Below are 18,687 nucleotides of genomic sequence, written 5' to 3'. Positions count from 1 at the left end.
GGCAGAAGACAAGATGGAAGTGTCTTCTGCTCCTCTCTGTCTTCATTTTGGCCAGAGTAGCAGTTGGTGCCAGAGGGGGAGAGGCCTCCCAACTGATGATATAGGCAGAAGACAAGATGGAAGTGTCTTCTGCTCCTCTCTGTCTTCATTCTGGCCAGAGTAGCAGTTGGTGCCAGAGGGGGAGGGGCCTCCCAACTGATGATATAGGCAGAAGACAAGATGGAAGTGTCTTCTGCTCCTCTCTGTCTTCATTCTGGCCAGAGCAGCAGTTGGTGCCAGAGGGGGAGGGGCCTCCCAACTGATGATATAGGCAGAAGACAAGATGGAAGTGTCTTCTGCTCCTCTCTGTCTTCATTCTGGCCAGAGTAGCAGTTGGTGCCAGAGGGGGAGAGGCCTCCCAACTGATGATATGGGCAGAAGACAAGATGGAAGTGTCTTCTGCTCCTCTCTGTCTTCATTCTGGCCAGAGTAGCGGTTGGTGCCAGAGGGGGAGAGGCCTCCCAACTGATGATATAGGCAGAAGACAAGATGGAAGTGTCTTCTGCTCCTCTCTGTCTTCATTCTGGCCAGAGTAGCAGTTGGTTCCAGAGGGGGAGGGGCCTCCCAACTGATGATATAGGCAGAAGACAAGATGGAAGTGTCTTCTGCTCCTCTCTGTCTTCATTCTGGCCAGAGCAGCAGTTGGTGCCAGAGGGGGAGAGGCCTCCCAACTGATGATATGGGCAGAAGACAAGATGGAAGTGTCTTCTGCTCCTCTCTGTCTTCATTCTGGCCAGAGTAGCAGTTGGTGCCAGAGGGGGAGGGGCCTCCCAACTGATGATATGGGCAGAAGACAAGATGGAAGTGTCTTCTGCTCCTCTCTGTCTTCATTCTGGCCAGAGTAGCGGTTGGTGCCAGAGGGGGAGAGGCCTCCCAACTGATGATATAGGCAGAAGACAAGATGGAAGTGTCTTCTGCTCCTCTCTGTCTTCATTTTGGCCAGAGTAGCAGTTGGTGCCAGAGGGGGAGAGGCCTCCCAACTGATGATATAGGCAGAAGACAAGATGGAAGTGTCTTCTGCTCCTCTCTGTCTTCATTCTGGCCAGAGTAGCAGTTGGTTCCAGAGGGGGAGGGGCCTCCCAACTGATGATATAGCCAGAAGACAAGATGGAAGTGTCTTCTGCTCCTCTCTGTCTTCATTCTGGCCAGAGTAGCAGTTGGTTCCAGAGGGGGAGGGGCCTCCCAACTGATGATATAGCCAGAAGACAAGATGGAAGTGTCTTCTGCTCCTCTCTGTCTTCATTCTGGCCAGAGCAGCAGTTGGTGCCAGAGGGGGAGGGGCCTCCCAACTGATGATATAGGCAGAAGACAAGATGGAAGTGTCTTCTGCTCCTCTCTGTCTCCATTCTGGCCAGAGCAGCAGTTGGTGCCAGAGGGGGAGGGGCCTCCCAACTGATGATATAGGCGGAAGACAAGATGGAAGTGTCTTCTGCTCCTCTCTGTCTTCACTCTGGCCAGAGTAGCAGTTGGTGCCAGAGGGGGAGGGGCCTCCCAACTGATGATATAGGCGGAAGACAAGATGGAAGTGTCTTCTGCTCCTCTCTGTCTTCACTCTGGCCAGAGTAGCACTTGGTGCCAGAGGGGGAGGGGCCTCCCAACTGATGATATAAGCAGAAGACAAGATGGAAGTGTCTTCTGCTCCTCTCTGTCTTCACTCTGGCCAGAGTACCATTTGGTGCCAGAGAGGGAGAGGCCTCCCAACTGATGATATAGGCAGAAGACAAGATGGAAGTGTCTTCTGCTCCTCTCTGTCTTCACTTTGGCCAGAGTACCATTTGGTGCCAGAGAGGGAGAGGCCTCCCAACTGATGATATAGGCAGAAGACAAGATGGAAATACTACACAATCTTCCCTCTTTCACTTTTAGTCAGTTGTTTTGATTTGCTTCCTTTTAAGGACAGGATTAGTCTAGAATAGAAAACTTGGGCTTCCAGAGGTTTGTAAAATCTAAATTATCCTATTGAAGAACCATATGAAGTTATCCTTGTGTTACCCATACCACTGATTTTGGTTTCAGCCCCAAGCAACCTATAATATTCAGTAAGGGTGAGATTGGCTGCATCACTTATTGTAGCTACTGTTGTTGCTTCATCCTACCTTTTCCCAACATCTGAAGAACCCCACCCATCCTCTTTTGCACAAACAGGGTTCTTTTCCAAAAATGAGAAGGAGCAGATGGGCCTCACCCAGCTCCTGTTGCAAAAATTGTATGAAACAGCCAACCATTCCATCATATTTTGAATATGTATGTGGAAGATGCAGGGCTTGAGGGAACATAATTGAGGCTGTGAATGGGTACAGGTCATTCATGCATCTCATGGGATACACTTTCCTCAGCTCTGATTCATGTTGTCTAAGTGATGTTAAATGTTCAAGATGCAAACTCTAGGCTTGGGTAACCACGGAAAAATTTGGTTCTAAACTCGTTTCGTTTTTAGGAGGCCCTTGTGTTTCGTTTTTTTAAAGAATTCCAAAATTTTCCTTTAAAAAAGTTCGAAATATACGAAATTTCGTAAAATTATGAATCGATTCGTTAATGGCGGACGCGATTGCGCAATATGGTATAAAACCCTCCAAATGGGACAGGGGGGACTTCTGAAGCTTCCCTCTCCCTCTGTTGTTGACTGTTGGTGTGATAATTTATTTTTTATCACTGATAAAACAAACAACAACTATAAAACTTGCACCAGACATACGGAAATAATAACGAAACAATTTCGAAACAATTACGAAACAATACGAAATAAATGGAAAAAATTGTTTCGATTTTTATTTACTCCTCACAGTAGTCCTGCATGGCTCAATATTGGATCGTAAGCTAATTTAAATACGAATTAATAACGAATTATGAAATTAACGAACGAAACAGCCCAACCTAGCAAACTCCATAAAGAAAGTTGTTAAAGGGACAAGTTCTCTGGGATCCATACATGAGGTGGCTTTTTGCTATTGTAGAAGCTCTGGGATAATATAAAGACATATTAAGAAAAGAAAGAGGAGAATTCAAGATAAAAACTCAACAGGAATTAAAGAACATAAATAGTAGAATCTCCTGGTATCAATATGGACAGATCAAAGAGCATTTTAGGAAAAACAAAGAAAAAGGATTTGAAGAAGGGAAAAACTTCTGGGATAAAATAATGCAAATGGAAAATAAATTGATTTCTAAAATATACAAAACACTTCTAGAGGAGGTAGGAAGTAAAGAAGAGGGGAAAACCTACATGAGAAAGTGGAAAGACAACTTAGGAAGAGAGATAAAAAAGGAAGAGTGGGAAGAGATATGGAATAAGAAATTAAGATATTCAAAAGCGATGGAGCTCAGAGAAAATTGGATTAAGATGGCCCATAGATGGTACATAACACCACACAGATTAGGAAAATTTAACAAAAACACCAACACAAAATGCTGGAAATGTGGAGAACAGGAAGGGACATACTACCATCTGTGGTGGACCTGCCCAAAAGCAATTATTTATTGGAAGAAAATTCAAAGAACATTACAAAAAATATTGGAGACAGATATACCTCGAAAGCCAGAAACCTTTTTACTAGGAATACACAACATAAAAATAGATAAAAAATAAAGATAAAATTTTATTCTTATTAACAACAACAGCTAGAATAATATATGCAAAATACTGGAAAAGAAAAAATCCCCCAGAAGAAGAGGAATGGCTGACAAAAATTCTTGATATAAGAAATATGGACAAACTGACCTACATTTTATAAAAAAAAAAAAGGTACTCCAATGGCAGAAATAGAATGGAAACAAGTTACAACATACTCAGTAAAGAAAAGAACATGAATATAATTGTATGAAGGAAAAGATAGAAAATACGGAAAAAAGGAAGAGCAAGATACAGAAGAAGGAAAACAATGAAAAAGAAGGAAAGAAGGAAGAGGAAAGAACCTCACCATGGAAAAAGAAAATGAAGGAAGACTGCCTTTTCTAGATGTCCTAGTCATCCGCAAACCAGATCAACAATTGGGTCACACCATTTACAGAAAACGCACACACAGAGATAGATACCTACATAAAAACTCCAGCCATCACTCAAGTCAAAAAAGAAGCACCATTAAAGCCTTGGAAGACCGTGCGAAAAAATCAGCAAACCCCATCTCCTCCAAGATGAACTGAACCACCACAACTGGGCTCTACAGGCCAATGGATACTCCACATCAGACATCAGAAGAGCTGCAAGACAAAGAACAAGCCACGAGAGTAAAGATGATGATCCACCCCGAGGAAAAGTGTTCTTGCCATACATCAATGGAACCACTGACCGCATAGGGAAGCTGATGAGGAAACACAACATACAAACCACCTACAGACCCACCAAGAAAATCCAACAAATGCTACGTTCAGCAAAGGACAAGAGGGATCCTCTCACCTCTGCAGGAATCTACCGTGTACCATGCAGCTGCAGACAAGTCTACATAGCGACCACCAAACGCAGCACCCAAACACGAATCAAGGAACATGAAAGGCACTGCAGACTACTTCAACCAGAGATGTCAGCCATAGCAGAGCACCTGATGAACCAGCCTGGACACAACATATTATTCGAGAATAAAGAAATGCTGGACCACTCTCACAACCACCATGTCAGACTACACAGAGAAGCCATTGAAATCTATAAGCATGCGGACAATTTCAACAAAAAGGAAGAAACCATGAACATGAACAAAATCTGGCTACCAGTAATAAAAAACTCTAAAATTACAACAGCGAAACAACAGAGAGTAAACAATCAGGCACATCAAATCACCTCTCAAAAAAACATTCCCCCAGGCACTTCCAAGCCATTAAATGTTAATCAAGGTGGTCAGTTGAAACATTCACACATAGCTTCAGCAGACAAAAGCCCTTTGTCCCACCCTGGTCATTCCACAGATATATAAACCCATTTTCCTACTTCCAAACAGACCTCACTACCTCTGAGGATGCTTGCCATAGATGCAGGCGAAACGTCAGGAGAAAATATGCCGCTAGAACATGGCCATATAGCCTGGAAAAACCTACAACAACCCAGTGATTCCGGCCATGAAAACCTTCGACAATACAACCTCACAGAAGATACCAGGAAGTCAAAACAACACCCACTACAACTACACATCCCCCCCTCACTGTCCAGTTCTAAATTTCTGTTTCTACACCCTTCACACAATACAAATCCAGTAACCACCGTCACTACGTGGTTTTGGATACTTGGATAGCTGAGCGTTCTCACATTTAAATCTGACGATCTCTAACCTTTACTTTTTTCTATACTTTTACCCCCCTTTCCCCCCTTTACCCCTTCTACCCAGTTACTATCTTTTTATAAATATAGAAGTTTTCATATTGTATGCTTTTATGGAAAATTAATAAAGATTATTTTTTTAAAAAGAAAGTTGTTAAAGGGACAAGTTTTCTGGGATCCATACATGACGTGGCTTTTTGCTATTGTAGAAGCTCTGGGATTCTGGAGCTGTTCTAATTTCTCAACAGGCATCTGAGGAATTGTCTCACTGGGGAAAAGGGGAGAGGCAGCATATTGCTGTATTTTGTGAGGTTACCACAAAAGGAAGATGACTTTTCTTAAAATCTTGGCACATTTTCTGAATTGATAGAGGATTTCTCTCTTGATAGACTTGTGCTTGACAAGTGTCATGGCAAGATGATCCCCTGATTTCCCTCTTCTGCTGTCTCCTAGCGAGCCAGGACGTGGTCTTTGCTTACAACATTGGAAATGGTGATGAGAATTTGACAGTGCATTCCGAGGTACCCTTCAATGACAATGAGTGGCATGAAGTGAAAGCAGAAATCAATGTCAAACTAATTCGGCTGCGGGTTGACCGGAGGCCATGGGTGATACGGATAGTCCCACCCCAAAGCTTCATCTACATGAATCTCACTAAGAATCTCACTGTGGGTGAGTAAGGATAGTGGGGAAGGACGATGTGGGGAATGAGGGTATGCGTGACAATGAGAGAATGTGTGAAAGTTGTGATGAAGAGGTGGAGAGAGAGGGTGGGGTGAAAAAAAGAAGGTGTGTGAGAGGAAGTAACTGGGTCTTTAACATTGCACAGTTACAGTCGGTCTTTCACATTTCCAGGTTTAATTTTGTGAATTTGATTATTCACAGATGTGATTATTATGTTCTATCTCTGTCCTCCAGAATAATTTTGTGGTCAGTTTCTACTGAAAGTTGTTCATAAAATCACGTTGGAGGTCCTAGAGCACATGTGTCAAATTCGAGGGTGTCATTTTATGTGGCTCTTCACATGCTGGACTACAACTCATGTATTTCTCATCATTAGACCTCATTTGGTCGTGTCAGGAGCGACTTGATAAACTGTAAGTCGCTTCTGGTGTGAGAGAATTGGCCATCTGGAAGGATGTTGTCCAGAGGACGCCCAAATGTTGTGATGTTTTAACATTCTTGTGGGAGGCTTCTCTCATGTCCCCGCATGAGGAGCTGGAGCTGATAGAGGGAGCTCATCCACACTCTCCCTGGATTTGAACCTGCGACCTGTCGGTCTTCAGACCTGCTGGCACAGGGGTTTAACCCACTGCACCACCAGGGGCTCCATTAGACCTCATGACTAGAACTGATGGGAGTTGTGATACAGCAACATCCGGAAGGCTGCAGTTTGTTTGTTTGTTTATTGAGGCGTGTGGGGTTTGAATGTAGATATAAGGCTTCTGAAGATGATATCTGACTTTAAAATGTTCTTTAACCTTTTCCCAATTTCAGAGGTACAAATGCGGTTGGGCTGCAATTTCCGTTATCCATAGTCTGCATGTCAGATAATCAAAAGTGATGGGAGTTGTCATTCAATAACATCTTGGGACCCAAATTGGGTAAAAACTAAAGGATGTCAACAAATATGTAAAAAACTATAGTCTGCCCTCCTTATCACGGATTATCTGACCATGGATTTAGAGAACAATGGCTTCAAACTACAAGAAAGGAGATTCCATCTGAACATTAGGAAGAACTTCCTGACTGTGAGAGCCGTTCAGCAGTGGAACTCTCTGCCCCGGAGTGTGGTGGAGGCTCCTTCTTTGGGGGCTTTTAAACAGAGGCTGGATGGCCATCTGTCAGGGGTGCTTTGAATGCAATATTCCTGCTTCTTGGCAGGGGGTTGGACTGGATGGCCCATGAGGTCTCCTCCAACTCTTTGATTCTATGACCAGGCAACTATAAGGCTGATGTGGGTTTGACACCTCTATCCTAGAGCCCTTCCACACAGCCCTATATCCCAGAATATCAAGGCAGAAAATCCCACAATATCTGCATTGACCTGGATTATCTGAGTCCACACTCAGATAATGTAGGATTTTCTGTCTTGATATTCTGGGATATAGAGTTGTGTGGAAGGACCCTTAGTTCTTTTTGGTTGTGTGAGGGTAATATCACGAGGTTGTTATCACTCTACCTTCTATTGAATTAAGTTGGTTTATTGATGTGTTGACTTATTTACGATAGACTCAAAAGGTCAATTCTAGTTGATACTACCCAGTAGGATCCAGAACTTTGCATGCAGAGCATGTATTCTACATTTGAACTTTTTAACCTTCCCTTGAGGTTATACAATAAATTGATCATATATTAAGAAGTGATAGAAGATGTATTGTCGAAGGCTTTCATGGCCGGAATCACTGGGTTGTTGTAGGTTTTTCCGGGCTATATGGCCATGTTCTAGAGGCATTTTCTCCTGACGTTTCACCTGCAAGCATCCTCAGAGGTATGTTTGCCATAGATTCAGGCGAAACGTCAGGAGAAAATGCCTCTAGAACATGGCCATATAGCCCGGAAAAACCTACAACAACCCAGTAAAGAAATTCGTTCTTTACACAACATCTAAATGTGTAGCATGCAACTGAATCATATGAAACATCTTTTAGCTGTGATATGACATTTATGGGCTCAGAGAGAGTACATTTTTCAGATGCAGTTGATTGACCAATGTTCAAAACGGCATGCTGGGTTAAATGAATCCTTAGCTGGGTTAGAAAGGTTGCAAATTATGTCCTTAAATCTGACTATTTTTATACTCTGCCCTTAGGTACTGCTCAATATTACCTCAACCCTTTCTTGGGTTGCTTGCGGGGGCTACATTTGAATGGGGTGACTCTCAACTTGGAAGGAAAGGCCAATGAGACAGAAGGGGTGCTGGTGAACTGCACTGGACATTGCCGAAACCCCTTGGTGCCATGCCGGAACCATGGCACTTGCGTGGAGCATTATAGCCACTACACTTGCAATTGTTCTGTTTCTGCCTACGAAGGACCTTTCTGCAATCGAGGTGAGAGCTGGATTCAAGAGAAGGAGGGTTTGGGGTAGTGATATGTTTGGGTTTTGAATTTGTAGTGAAGCAAGGAGAGGTGGGAGGAGAAGATAGGAGGCCTCCTTTTTATTGAGCTCTAGCTGTCCTCCTAACCACTGCTGTGTTTCCCTGTTTTTTGGCAGACATTGGTGCCTACTTTGAGTCAGGTGCTTGGATTCGCTATGATATCTTGACCATGCCCATGTACGTTGTACGAGAGTTTGCCAACATGCTCAATCAGCCTCTTCAGCCACTTCCTGGCTACAACCTGACTGGGGAGGAAGTGGGGCTCAGCTTCCGCACTTCCTCGGCTCCTGCTGTCCTACTTTATGTCAGCACGTTTGTGCGTGATTATATGGCCATTTTGATCCGTGACGATGGTGAGCATGACGGAGGGTTTCTTCCTGTAACCTCCAACTCTTGACTTCTTCATGTATCCACCCAGCCATTTCATTAACTTCATGCAACCTTTTCCTTTTAGTTTCCTTGATATATCAGCAGTACCTTAACACACCTTGGCTGAATGTATATACACGGGAAGGGATCAGAGCCCCACCAGTTCCCCATATATTTAAATCCATGAAGTTCAGACAGAAAGTATGTCCGCTTGCATGTGTTTATGTATTTACTGAGCTTCATGGTTTTAAATAATCTTCATTTCTAGAGCATAAACACAGCTTTTTAGCCACATGTCTTGGATTTCTTAGCATTTGTCTTAATTGCTAAGACAATCAAACACTTAAGACAGAGGCTAACAAATCCAAAAGGAATTTCATTCTAAGCTAAACAGCTGTGTCAAAGAAAACGAAGGGGTGTTTTGTTTTCTAAAATGAGCACTCTTGGACAAAATGGGTAATGAGAGAATGAACGGTGTAGTATTTAAAATGTAGAGACTTGTCTTTATCCATATTGTTTAAAATATGAATGTTTTTATACTGTTTTTATTTAAATTGTATATTTATGCTTTTGGTTGTGGGCACTGCGGTGTGCTGGTTGTTAGCCGCCCTGAGTCCCACTGCGGAGGTCAAAATAGGACGGGATACAAATGTCCGAAATAAATAAATAAATAAAATATTTAAAACAATACTCTCCTGCTACAGGAGCAGAAACTAGTGTGGGGTGCCAAATATATAATATGGCAGAAGTCATAATTGGAACACTTCTGTTTAGGATTTTAAAATTGACACTTTTTCTTTAAAGGTATGTGAGTGTGTGCTGTCGCACGCTGGGCCTGAAATAATGTCTGTTTACAGAACGTGCCTTCTGTATGCCCAACAGGACGCCGGGGTGCCTCAGCTGAAGGGTCCCTAAGATTTCCCAACACAAAGTTCTATTGAGGCTCAAAATAAGTTCAACGAAGTTCTTTATTTGGGCTTAAATCTTCAAGCAAATGAATCAAATGCTTTATAACCTTAGAAAACCGGTAGCTTCCTCAATCTGCTATCAAGGGCAGGCAACTGGTGGAAACTGTTCCTTTCTTCCTTAGGGAAATCTTCTGACCCCTCCCTGGGCAATCTTTCTTTACCTTGCTGGCGTGAGGCCCCTACTCCGGGCTCCAAGCTGCTTTATGGATAGCCCGAGTGGTCCCTTACCAGACAATGGTTGTTGTAGATCTGCCAAGCCAAAAGGTGTCCTTTAGTTTTACTCCATGAAGGCTGTAGGAACTGTCCTGTTGCCCCAGCAAAGGCTGGCTGTATTCCCCCAGCAAAAGCTGTGGAACTATCCCTTTACCCCCCCTGGCAGAGCTATGAGAAGTGAAGCCTTTGTGCAGGTGGGAAAGAGAATCCCACACATCCTGCTGTTAGGCTTCAAACAGTGAGACTGAACAAAGGTCCTCCTTTGCCTCCAAAACCCTGGGAAAAGGGGCGGGTCTAAAGACTCTAACGATGATTGCCAGGTTGCTGGCCCTATGGCTGCAACCTGGGGAAGCTACCTGATTGCAAAATGCGTGGCTTAAATAAATTTATACAAACTAGCAAAGCAAGAAAGAGAAATTTAAATCTCCTGGCACTGCCGTGCCAGCACAGAGTGTATTGGGGGTGTTGTATTTTAGAAATAATTGGTCATATTTTGAGGGGTTTTTTGCTGGTGGTGGTGATGGTTAGACTATAGCTTCAAAAATTGTGCATAAAATAGGTCACAGGGGTATTCTGGAAATTATAACCCAAAAAAGTAATGTTTCCAAACTCTGCCTGGCTGACATGAAGAACTGTAATTAGTTACCTTGATATTCTACCTTGGTGATTCCTCTTCCTCCTCTTATGCAAAGTTTTGAGATGGTGGGACCAGATCTTGAACTTGAACTTGTTGGTACTTTCCGTATAGGCATCCTACAACTCCGTTACCAACTGGGCACACTCCCTTACATTGTGGCCCTGAGTACTCGCTCAGTGGCTGATGGGCACCCACACCGCATCAACATCACTCGAGTGAATCGGACTTTATACACACAGGTACAAAACTTTGTGGGGCTTTTGGTGAGGGCTTAATGGAAACGGGAATGGGGTGGACCCGTGGCTGTTCTTGGGTTAAAGGAAACCTTTCTGCTCTTGGCTAAATATGACCAGAGCAGAAATGGGCAAGTTGCGACACTGATTTATTGACTTTTGAGTGTCATTTTACCCTTCCCTCCCATCTTTCTTTTTCTCACTCTAGTTGGATTACTACCCTATTGGGGTGCATCAGTTTTCTCTCCTTGTGGACAGCAAACTTGATTCCCCCAAGGCACTCTATCTTGGCCGTTTCATGGGTGAGTGAAAGTAGTGTGTTCTTACCTATTCCTGGAACCTGTTGGATATTTCTTGGATGTTCTTTATTGGGTTACAGTGTGACATTGACAGGCCCCAGTCATCCATCATTGACTGGGCAACCACATGCACTCACAAACCTCCAAAAAGGGCATGCATCTCCATTTTAAAGATATTTGGGGAGAGTGCAGCTTTTGAGGATCCTCAAAAACAAAAGCAGGCATGTCTGTGGCTGGTTTTTCATAAATGGGTAGGTATGACCTGCAGCTTTGCAGAAATGTGCACAAAATGGCAGCAGAGATGTCTTGGGCTTTCCCTGCTTTCCACCCTCTGCATGATAGCATTTCTGTGTACAAACCCATGCAATCTCTGCTCACGAGGACTTTGAGATCTTCTGGGGAGGCCCTGCTCTCGATCCCGCCTGCGTCACAGGCACGGCTGGCGGGGACGAGAGATAGGGCCTTCTCGGTGGTGGCTCCTTGGCTGTGGAACACCCTTCCCGTAGACATCAGGCTAGCCCCCTCCCTGTTAATATTCTTCAGGAAGTTAAAAACCTGGCTATTTAAGAAGGCATTTGATCAAGAAGTGCAATGACGTAACTTGACCATAGGAATGGAACAACGGAAATGATATCGGATTGTGGCTTGATGATGAGACGATTCGGAATGTAGTAGAAATTTTGTAGTAATGTTGTTTTGATAAGATGTTTTTTATGATAATTATGAATTGTGGATTATTTTGCACTATGTTTTGTAAATTGCACTTGTTTTTTCATGTTGTACACTGCAATGAGTCGCCCTAGGGCTGAGAATTGCGGTATATAAGCGCAGTAAATAAATAAATAAGTAAGTAAATAATAAATCTCTTCGATCATCTGGAGGGACCCTGCTCTCGCTCCCGCCCCCTTTGCAGGCACAATTGGTGGAGATGAGGGAGAGGGCCTTCTCCGTAGTGGCCCCCTGACTCTGGAACTCACTTCCTAAGGATATCAGGCAAGCCCCCACATTGGCAGTTGTAATGATTCTTACCTCGTAGGCTGAAGTAGGAGCCTGAGATGTCAGTAAGTAAGCCTCCATTTTGGGAGTGTAGGCAAAGGAAGCAGACATTTTGGGAGTGTAAAAGGAGAAGAGGGGAGGAGCTGGAGCTCTTTCTGGATTGGTTAGGACAGATGGGAGGAGTTTAGCCCTGAGAGGGAAAAGTGTCAGCTTGACAGAAAGCCGGGGGAAGGTTTTGGGAACAGAGAAGAGAGGTAAATTTTTGGTGAGCTGAGATTTTTCTGTCAGAGAGCAGTTGTGACAGGCGATTCTGCATTATTTGGCCAGGAGGGTCAAAGTAGACGCGTGGGTGCTTGTGTGGGTTTTTTTACACAAGTGGATTTACTCTCTGGGGTCAGAGTAGTTTAGCTTTTAGAGTATAGTTAATTGCTCCAGGGACAACCTGATTAGGTTAGTCTGTGGAACTCACTGCTACTCGATTTATTGTAGAGTGAGGAGTTTTACTCATATCTCAGCCAAGTAATCGGTTTGAAGTAACTATTAAGATTATTGTACCCCAGTAACCAATTAAGCTTGTGTGCCTCATTGTAGAAGATAGTCGTTTGTTCTTATCAGTAAATCTATTATCTATTTCAACTTTTAAAGAAGCCTCAGTAGTGATTCATTCCTGAGGGAATAATTCTAACTGTTTTAACATCTTTACTTTACAGTCATCTCAGGGAGCTAAAGGAGAGCTGGTGGGCAGGAAGAAGATTACCTCAGGGAACCATTCTTTAATATTCCCAAATTATTTTGGGTGGTGGCAGCAACTCTACCAGAATATACACGTTATCTCAACATATATCTAAACGCTCCGGCCAAGAAGCATATTCCATCATAGTGGTATCCAGTTGGGGATAAGTAATCAAGATCCTTCATACTGATTCTTTTATAGTGGTGCCAGGAGTTATAATAACACACCCTGACTTCATCAAAGCAGTCTTTAGGAGGAGCCTGAAAACGTGGCTGTGCCTTCCCTGAATAAGGAAACAATTCCCAGCAAAATGTCCTCAGAAGCACTTTAACTACTCATTGGGTTGCTCTCCCTTCATTTCTTTTAAAACTCTCCTACCAGATACATCCTACCTCTGTTCATGCCCAGTGTTTATTTATTTTTTAAAATTTAAACTATTATATTTGGCCCGGCCATAGGTTTTTAAAAATCCTTACATGTTATTGTTTATATGTGATTTATATTAATTGTATTGTTTTTGCTTATTGCTTTTTGTTTTATTGGTGTGTTGTCGGGCTTGGCCTCATGTAAACCACTCCGAGTCCCTTGGGGAGATGGTGGCGGGGTATAAATAAAGTTTATTATTATTATTATTATTATTATTATTATTATTATTGTTTCCTTCACAGCTTTTTAATTTAAATGAGACTCGCTTGTTGGTGTATGTAATCTTTGTTGGTCTTCAGGCTTGTGAACATGGATTTGGGAAGTCTGACTTGGCCACGGTAGTCCATGCTCTGGTTACATCCCGTATAGACTACTGCAACGCTCTCTACGTGGGGTTGCCTTTGAAGACTGCTCGGAAGCTTCAAATGGTCCAGTGTTCGGCAGCCAGGTTGCTAACAGGAGCGGCACTCAGGGAGCATGCTACTCCTCTGTTGCGCCAGCTCCACTGGCTGTCAGTTTGCTACCGGGCACAATTCAAAGTGCTGGCGTTAGCCTATAAAGCCCTAAACGGTTCTGGCCCTACTTACCTCTCTGAACGCATCTCCTCCTATGAACCAGCTAGGACACTAAGATCATCTGGGGAGGCCCTGCTCTCTGTCCCGCCTAAATCACAGGCGCGCTTGGCGGGGACGAGAGACAGGGCCTTCTCAGTGGTGGCCCCTCGGCTGTGGAACACTCTGCCTGCAGATATCAGATCAACCCCCTCCCTGCTGGCGTTTTGGAGGAAAGTGAAGACCTTGCTGTTTGAACAAGCATTTGATTAAACAGTGTAATTGAACATAGGAATACGGAATAATGGATGATGAGACTGGATTCTGATTTTACTGTTGAGGCGCTAATGATTGTTATACGGATGTTTAATGATTTATGTTACAATTGTTTTTAATTGCCCTATACTTGTCTTGTGATGTTTTGTATTGGTGTTGTTCACTGCTTTGAGTCGCCTGAGGGTTGAGAAAAGCGGTATATAAATAAAGTAAATAAACAAACAAACAAATAAATAAATTTGTTTATGTAACCCATTTCTTAACTGGTTTTCAAGAGCATTGTCGCCCCAAGCAACTTACAAGTAAGAGAAGTAAAAAGAAAAGAGAGAAAGGAGTGTGCATATCTGAACATATTCTGATTGTGTCCTTATCATTTGTGGCCCACAGAAACGGGGACGATTGACCCTGATATTCAGAGATACAACACACCGGGTTTCACTGGTTGCCTCTCAGGGGTGAAGTTCAACAGTATTGTGCCCTTAAAATCCATCTTTCGGCCCAGTGGCAGCAACCCCATGGCCCCTTACAGCACCAAGGGACGGCTGGTGGAGTCCAACTGTGCCTCTATGCCTTCCAGCTATATTGAAGTACCACCTGAGCTTGACCCTTGGTACATAGAACCAGGTAAGGTATCTTGATATTAGGAATGGTTGGGTGGGGAATAGCCACTGTGGAAAAGAATAGGCTGTCGGCTTGCCTGTAGGTCTAATCCGATAGGCTAGAATAGGTAGTGATTGCATGAGAAAAAGGAAACCAACTGGTGCTACTCTCTGTCTGCCTTCCTGAAAACCTGCTAATACATGCATTTGTGCCTCGATTTTGGCTTGAATATATTTCTGTGCCTTCATGCTTTATGTGGGAAGGTGCTTTCCATGGCTACATAAGGAACTCTGGAAGATAGCTTGCCAGATGGTTTGGATTTCAGTACTAGAATTCATGGTAGCTGTAGTGTAGAGTAGGGTTTCTTAAACATTTCCACTCATGATCCCTTTCAGCCCAAGAAATGTTTCATGATCCCGGGAATGAGAATATCATTTACTGTTAAATCAGCATTTTCAAGGCTTACTAAGCAGGCTGGTTTTCCATTTTATGAACTTCAGCTAAAATACCTTTACTGCTGCAAAAGTTTTTGGGACCCCAACAATGAGCTTAAGGGAATCCCATTTAGGACCCACAGTTTAAGAAGCAATGGCATAGAGCAGTAGTTCCCAATTTTTGGTCCTCCAGGTGTTTTGGACTTCAGCTCCCACAATTCCTAACAGCTTCTAAGCCAGCTGGGTATTTTGGGAGTTGAAGTCCAAAACGCCTGCAGGACAAAAGGTTGGGAACTGTCACGTTGCCAGGGCTCTGCCTTATTTAGGTGGAGATGAACCAAACTCCCAGTTTTATCAAACAGTTTAATTAAAACATCACTTACTTGCTGGTTGTTTTAATAGACCAAAATATAAAACAAAGATAGCACTCAGCCACAGAATATACAAAAACTGATAGCAAAAGCTACACCATAGACAAAGGGTCCAGTCCAGTGATCAAACACAGAGAGTTCAATAAACAAAGTCCAGGGATTAAGAGTATATACCATAGTCAAAAGCCAATCCAAAGGTTCCAGGGTTCCAAGATTACAGGAGACAGGTCAGGATACCGAAAATCCCACAGACCTGGGGGGAAAACCAGTAGCATCCACCACCAAAATATGACAATACTTTTCTCCCAAAGATCACCTCCAAGGCTCGCTCCTTATATTCACAAACACCCAGCTGCAGCCCATCTCTCACATACCTCCACCCATAATTGTTTTCACCCATGAACTCTTACTTACAGATTACTAAACCCTTTAGAACTAATACTTACATTAATCCTTCCATCACCAAGCACCATCAACTGCAGAACATATGACAGGAACCACTGGCATAGAGCATCAGGAGGGCTAATGTTTCCATACCACCACTCTATATGAATGGACTGAGCAGTGAGGTCAAATGTTTAGTAGATGTTCCAGAATGTTCAATCTCTGCCAATTAAAAAAACAAATGTCTGTGTGTCTTCTGTGTTCTTCTAGTGGAGTTCATATACATCCATGATGATGGCTGGGTTGCAGTTGTAATTGGAGGTGAGTGTTGTGTTGAGAACCATCTGATACTTGAACTCCTTTGGCCTGTGACAGTTGTGGGAGACGGGTCTAATGGGATTCTGTGATGCTTTGATCTCAAGCTGTTCTGCCCCCACCCCCGGCTCCCCATTCTTGAATTACTTTCTTTCATCATTGCCACAGTGGTCCACGCTCTTGTTACATCCCAAATAGATTACTGCAATACAATCTGCGTGGGGTTGCCTTTGTAGACTGTTCGGAAACTTCAATTAGTCCAGTGGGCGGCAGCCAGATTACTCACCGGAGCGTCATACAGGGAGCACACCACCCCTCTGTTATGTCAGCTCCACTGGCTGCCGATCCAGTTCCGAGCACAATTCAAAGTGCTGGTTTTGACCTACAAAACCCTATACAGTTCCGGCCCAGCGTATCTGTCTGAACGCATCTCCTTCTACGTCCCGCCTCGGAGTTTAAGACCTTCTGGGGAGGCCTGCTCTCAGCCCCACCTCTATCACAAGTGAGGTTGTTGGGGACGAGGAGCAGGGCCTTCTCGGTGGTGGCCCCTCACCTGTGGAATTCACTCCCCGGGGAAATTAGGTCATCGACATCCCTCCTCTCTTTTAGAAGGAAATTAAAAACATGGATTTGGGACCAGGCTTTTGGGTAATCTGGCAGGTAGACAAAGGACAAGCGACGACTAGAATTGATGGATTTGACAATGTGGAATTGAATTTACGGACTCTGAGCTGGAAAACGTTGAGCACTAGATTGGTTTTATGGATTATGATGTATAATGGATTGTTTTAATTGTTTTAATTACTGTTTATATATGTTTTATTTTTATCTTATTGTTATTGTTGTGCTGGCATCGAATTGTGCCTGTTGTAAGCCGCCCTGAGAAGAGCGGGGTAGAAGTGTGAGAAATAAATAAATAATAAATAAATAAATTCTCTCCCTACAGTTATCCTTTTCCTGCTTCTGGTCCTGGCTGCTGCCCTCATCTTAATGTATCTGCACCATCACCGTTACAAGGGCTCGTATCACACCAACGAGCCAAAGGCCATCCAGGACTACAATAGTGGTGGTGGAAGTAGTAGCGGTGGTGGTGGTGGTGGAGGAGGAGGAGGAGGAGGAGGAGGCGGAGGAGGAGGAAGAGTGGCTGCTTCCACACCTGCGGCTAAGCCAGTTGTCTCACGGAAGGATCAAAACTTGCCACAGATCCTGGAGGAGTCCAAAACAGAATAGCCAACTGGAGTCCTGTGGGTTCATCCTCCAGTCATCGGTGCTGGCTGCAGCCTCTTGGCAAGACCAAACCTGAACTGCCAACTGTGCCACTTGCTAGGAGGCTGTCTCCCCCACTCCTCCACCCACCCACCCACCCCCAAGTCTCTTTGTCCACCCCTTGCGAGATGGCCTGCCTGGTGCTTTGCCTTGTCTCACCTGCACATCGTACGGAGTTCTGCTGCATTGTCCACTTGGACTCAGTGCCACCCAGGAGGCATCTAATCAAAGATTCACTTTCTACATCTTTTGAAATAGCCTGATTCCTACCAGATGTAATTCACTTTTCTTGAGGGAATTTGGTTGGTGCCTGAAGAAGCTGCCAAAGTCGTTGTTCCTCCTTCACTCCACTTCTTCACATCACTCTTCTTTCTATTGGGGCAGTGTGGCGTCTTCCTTCAAGCAAGGTGGGATGGCAAAGGTGTGACAATGCAACCGGCTGTGTCTACAGCCTTTTTCAGTTTGTCAGACTTTCTTCCAGCCAAACTTCAGAGCTCCTTCTAATTGGAAGAGACGTGACTGTCAGTACTGCACTTTCTTCTTCTTATTTTTATTTTTAAGGAACAAGGGAAAATGCAACGCAATATCCATGCTGGCCTTCTCACACGTTGACTCGCTAGCACATAGTCTTCCTGCTTAACTGCTTATAGCATTTTAAAAAAAAAGCCATTAGTCAAGCCATGCAATATAGCCTATTTAGATTGTGGCACATTATACTGTGCCCTGAAAGAAACCAATGTGCAATATAGGTATCTGCCTGCCAGTATATATGTGCAGTTGTAGCGCATGGCAGAATCACTCGCACTTTGCTACCACTTGCTGCTTTTCGTAAATCAGGGTTTTGAGAATTTCAAATTATTTCTACTTTTTTTTTTCTCCTTTTGGTTGTGGGTTATTAGAGAAGTTTTTTTATTCTATCAGTTTGTATAAAAACACAAAATCAGAAGTTTGTCTGTTTTAAAGTGAAGTGCTGTCGTCTGTGGTCTGTAGTTTGCTACTTTGGGGGAGGATGTTGTGCTCCATGTGACTTCCTTCCAGCCCTCTTCTTTACTTACCTTGAAAGTTAAGTTCACTTGTGACTTGTATGAGAAGATATTGTAGCAGGGGCCAAATGCATTTATTTTATCCAAAAGGTCTGGGCCTATTCCTGGGCAGTTTATTTTTTCTAAAGAGCTGTTTGTTTAGACCAAATGTGAAGGTTACCATAAATAAATAAACTAAAGGAAAAAAAA

General features: G+C 43.6%; 1 protein-coding gene across 1 annotated transcript in view; it reads left to right on the top strand.

Annotated features, from left to right (window-relative positions):
* Positions 1 to 18,687, top strand: part of CNTNAP1 (contactin associated protein 1) — a 90,213-nt gene extending 71,526 nt beyond the window's left edge. The window contains exons 17-24 of the mRNA XM_060781283.2: positions 5,738 to 5,956; positions 8,097 to 8,336; positions 8,501 to 8,737; positions 10,683 to 10,810; positions 11,013 to 11,106; positions 14,473 to 14,709; positions 16,145 to 16,195; positions 17,136 to 18,687. Coding sequence (XP_060637266.2) covers positions 5,738 to 5,956; positions 8,097 to 8,336; positions 8,501 to 8,737; positions 10,683 to 10,810; positions 11,013 to 11,106; positions 14,473 to 14,709; positions 16,145 to 16,195; positions 17,136 to 17,419 — 1,490 coding nt within the window. The 3' untranslated portion in view covers positions 17,420 to 18,687. The remainder of the gene's footprint in view (positions 1 to 5,737; positions 5,957 to 8,096; positions 8,337 to 8,500; positions 8,738 to 10,682; positions 10,811 to 11,012; positions 11,107 to 14,472; positions 14,710 to 16,144; positions 16,196 to 17,135) is intronic.

The sequence above is a fragment of the Anolis sagrei genome, chromosome 6 (genome assembly GCF_037176765.1).
Source record: "Anolis sagrei isolate rAnoSag1 chromosome 6, rAnoSag1.mat, whole genome shotgun sequence".
NCBI classification, from domain to species: Eukaryota; Metazoa; Chordata; class Lepidosauria; order Squamata; family Dactyloidae; genus Anolis; species Anolis sagrei.
This window is presented reverse-complemented; position numbering and strand designations above follow the sequence as displayed.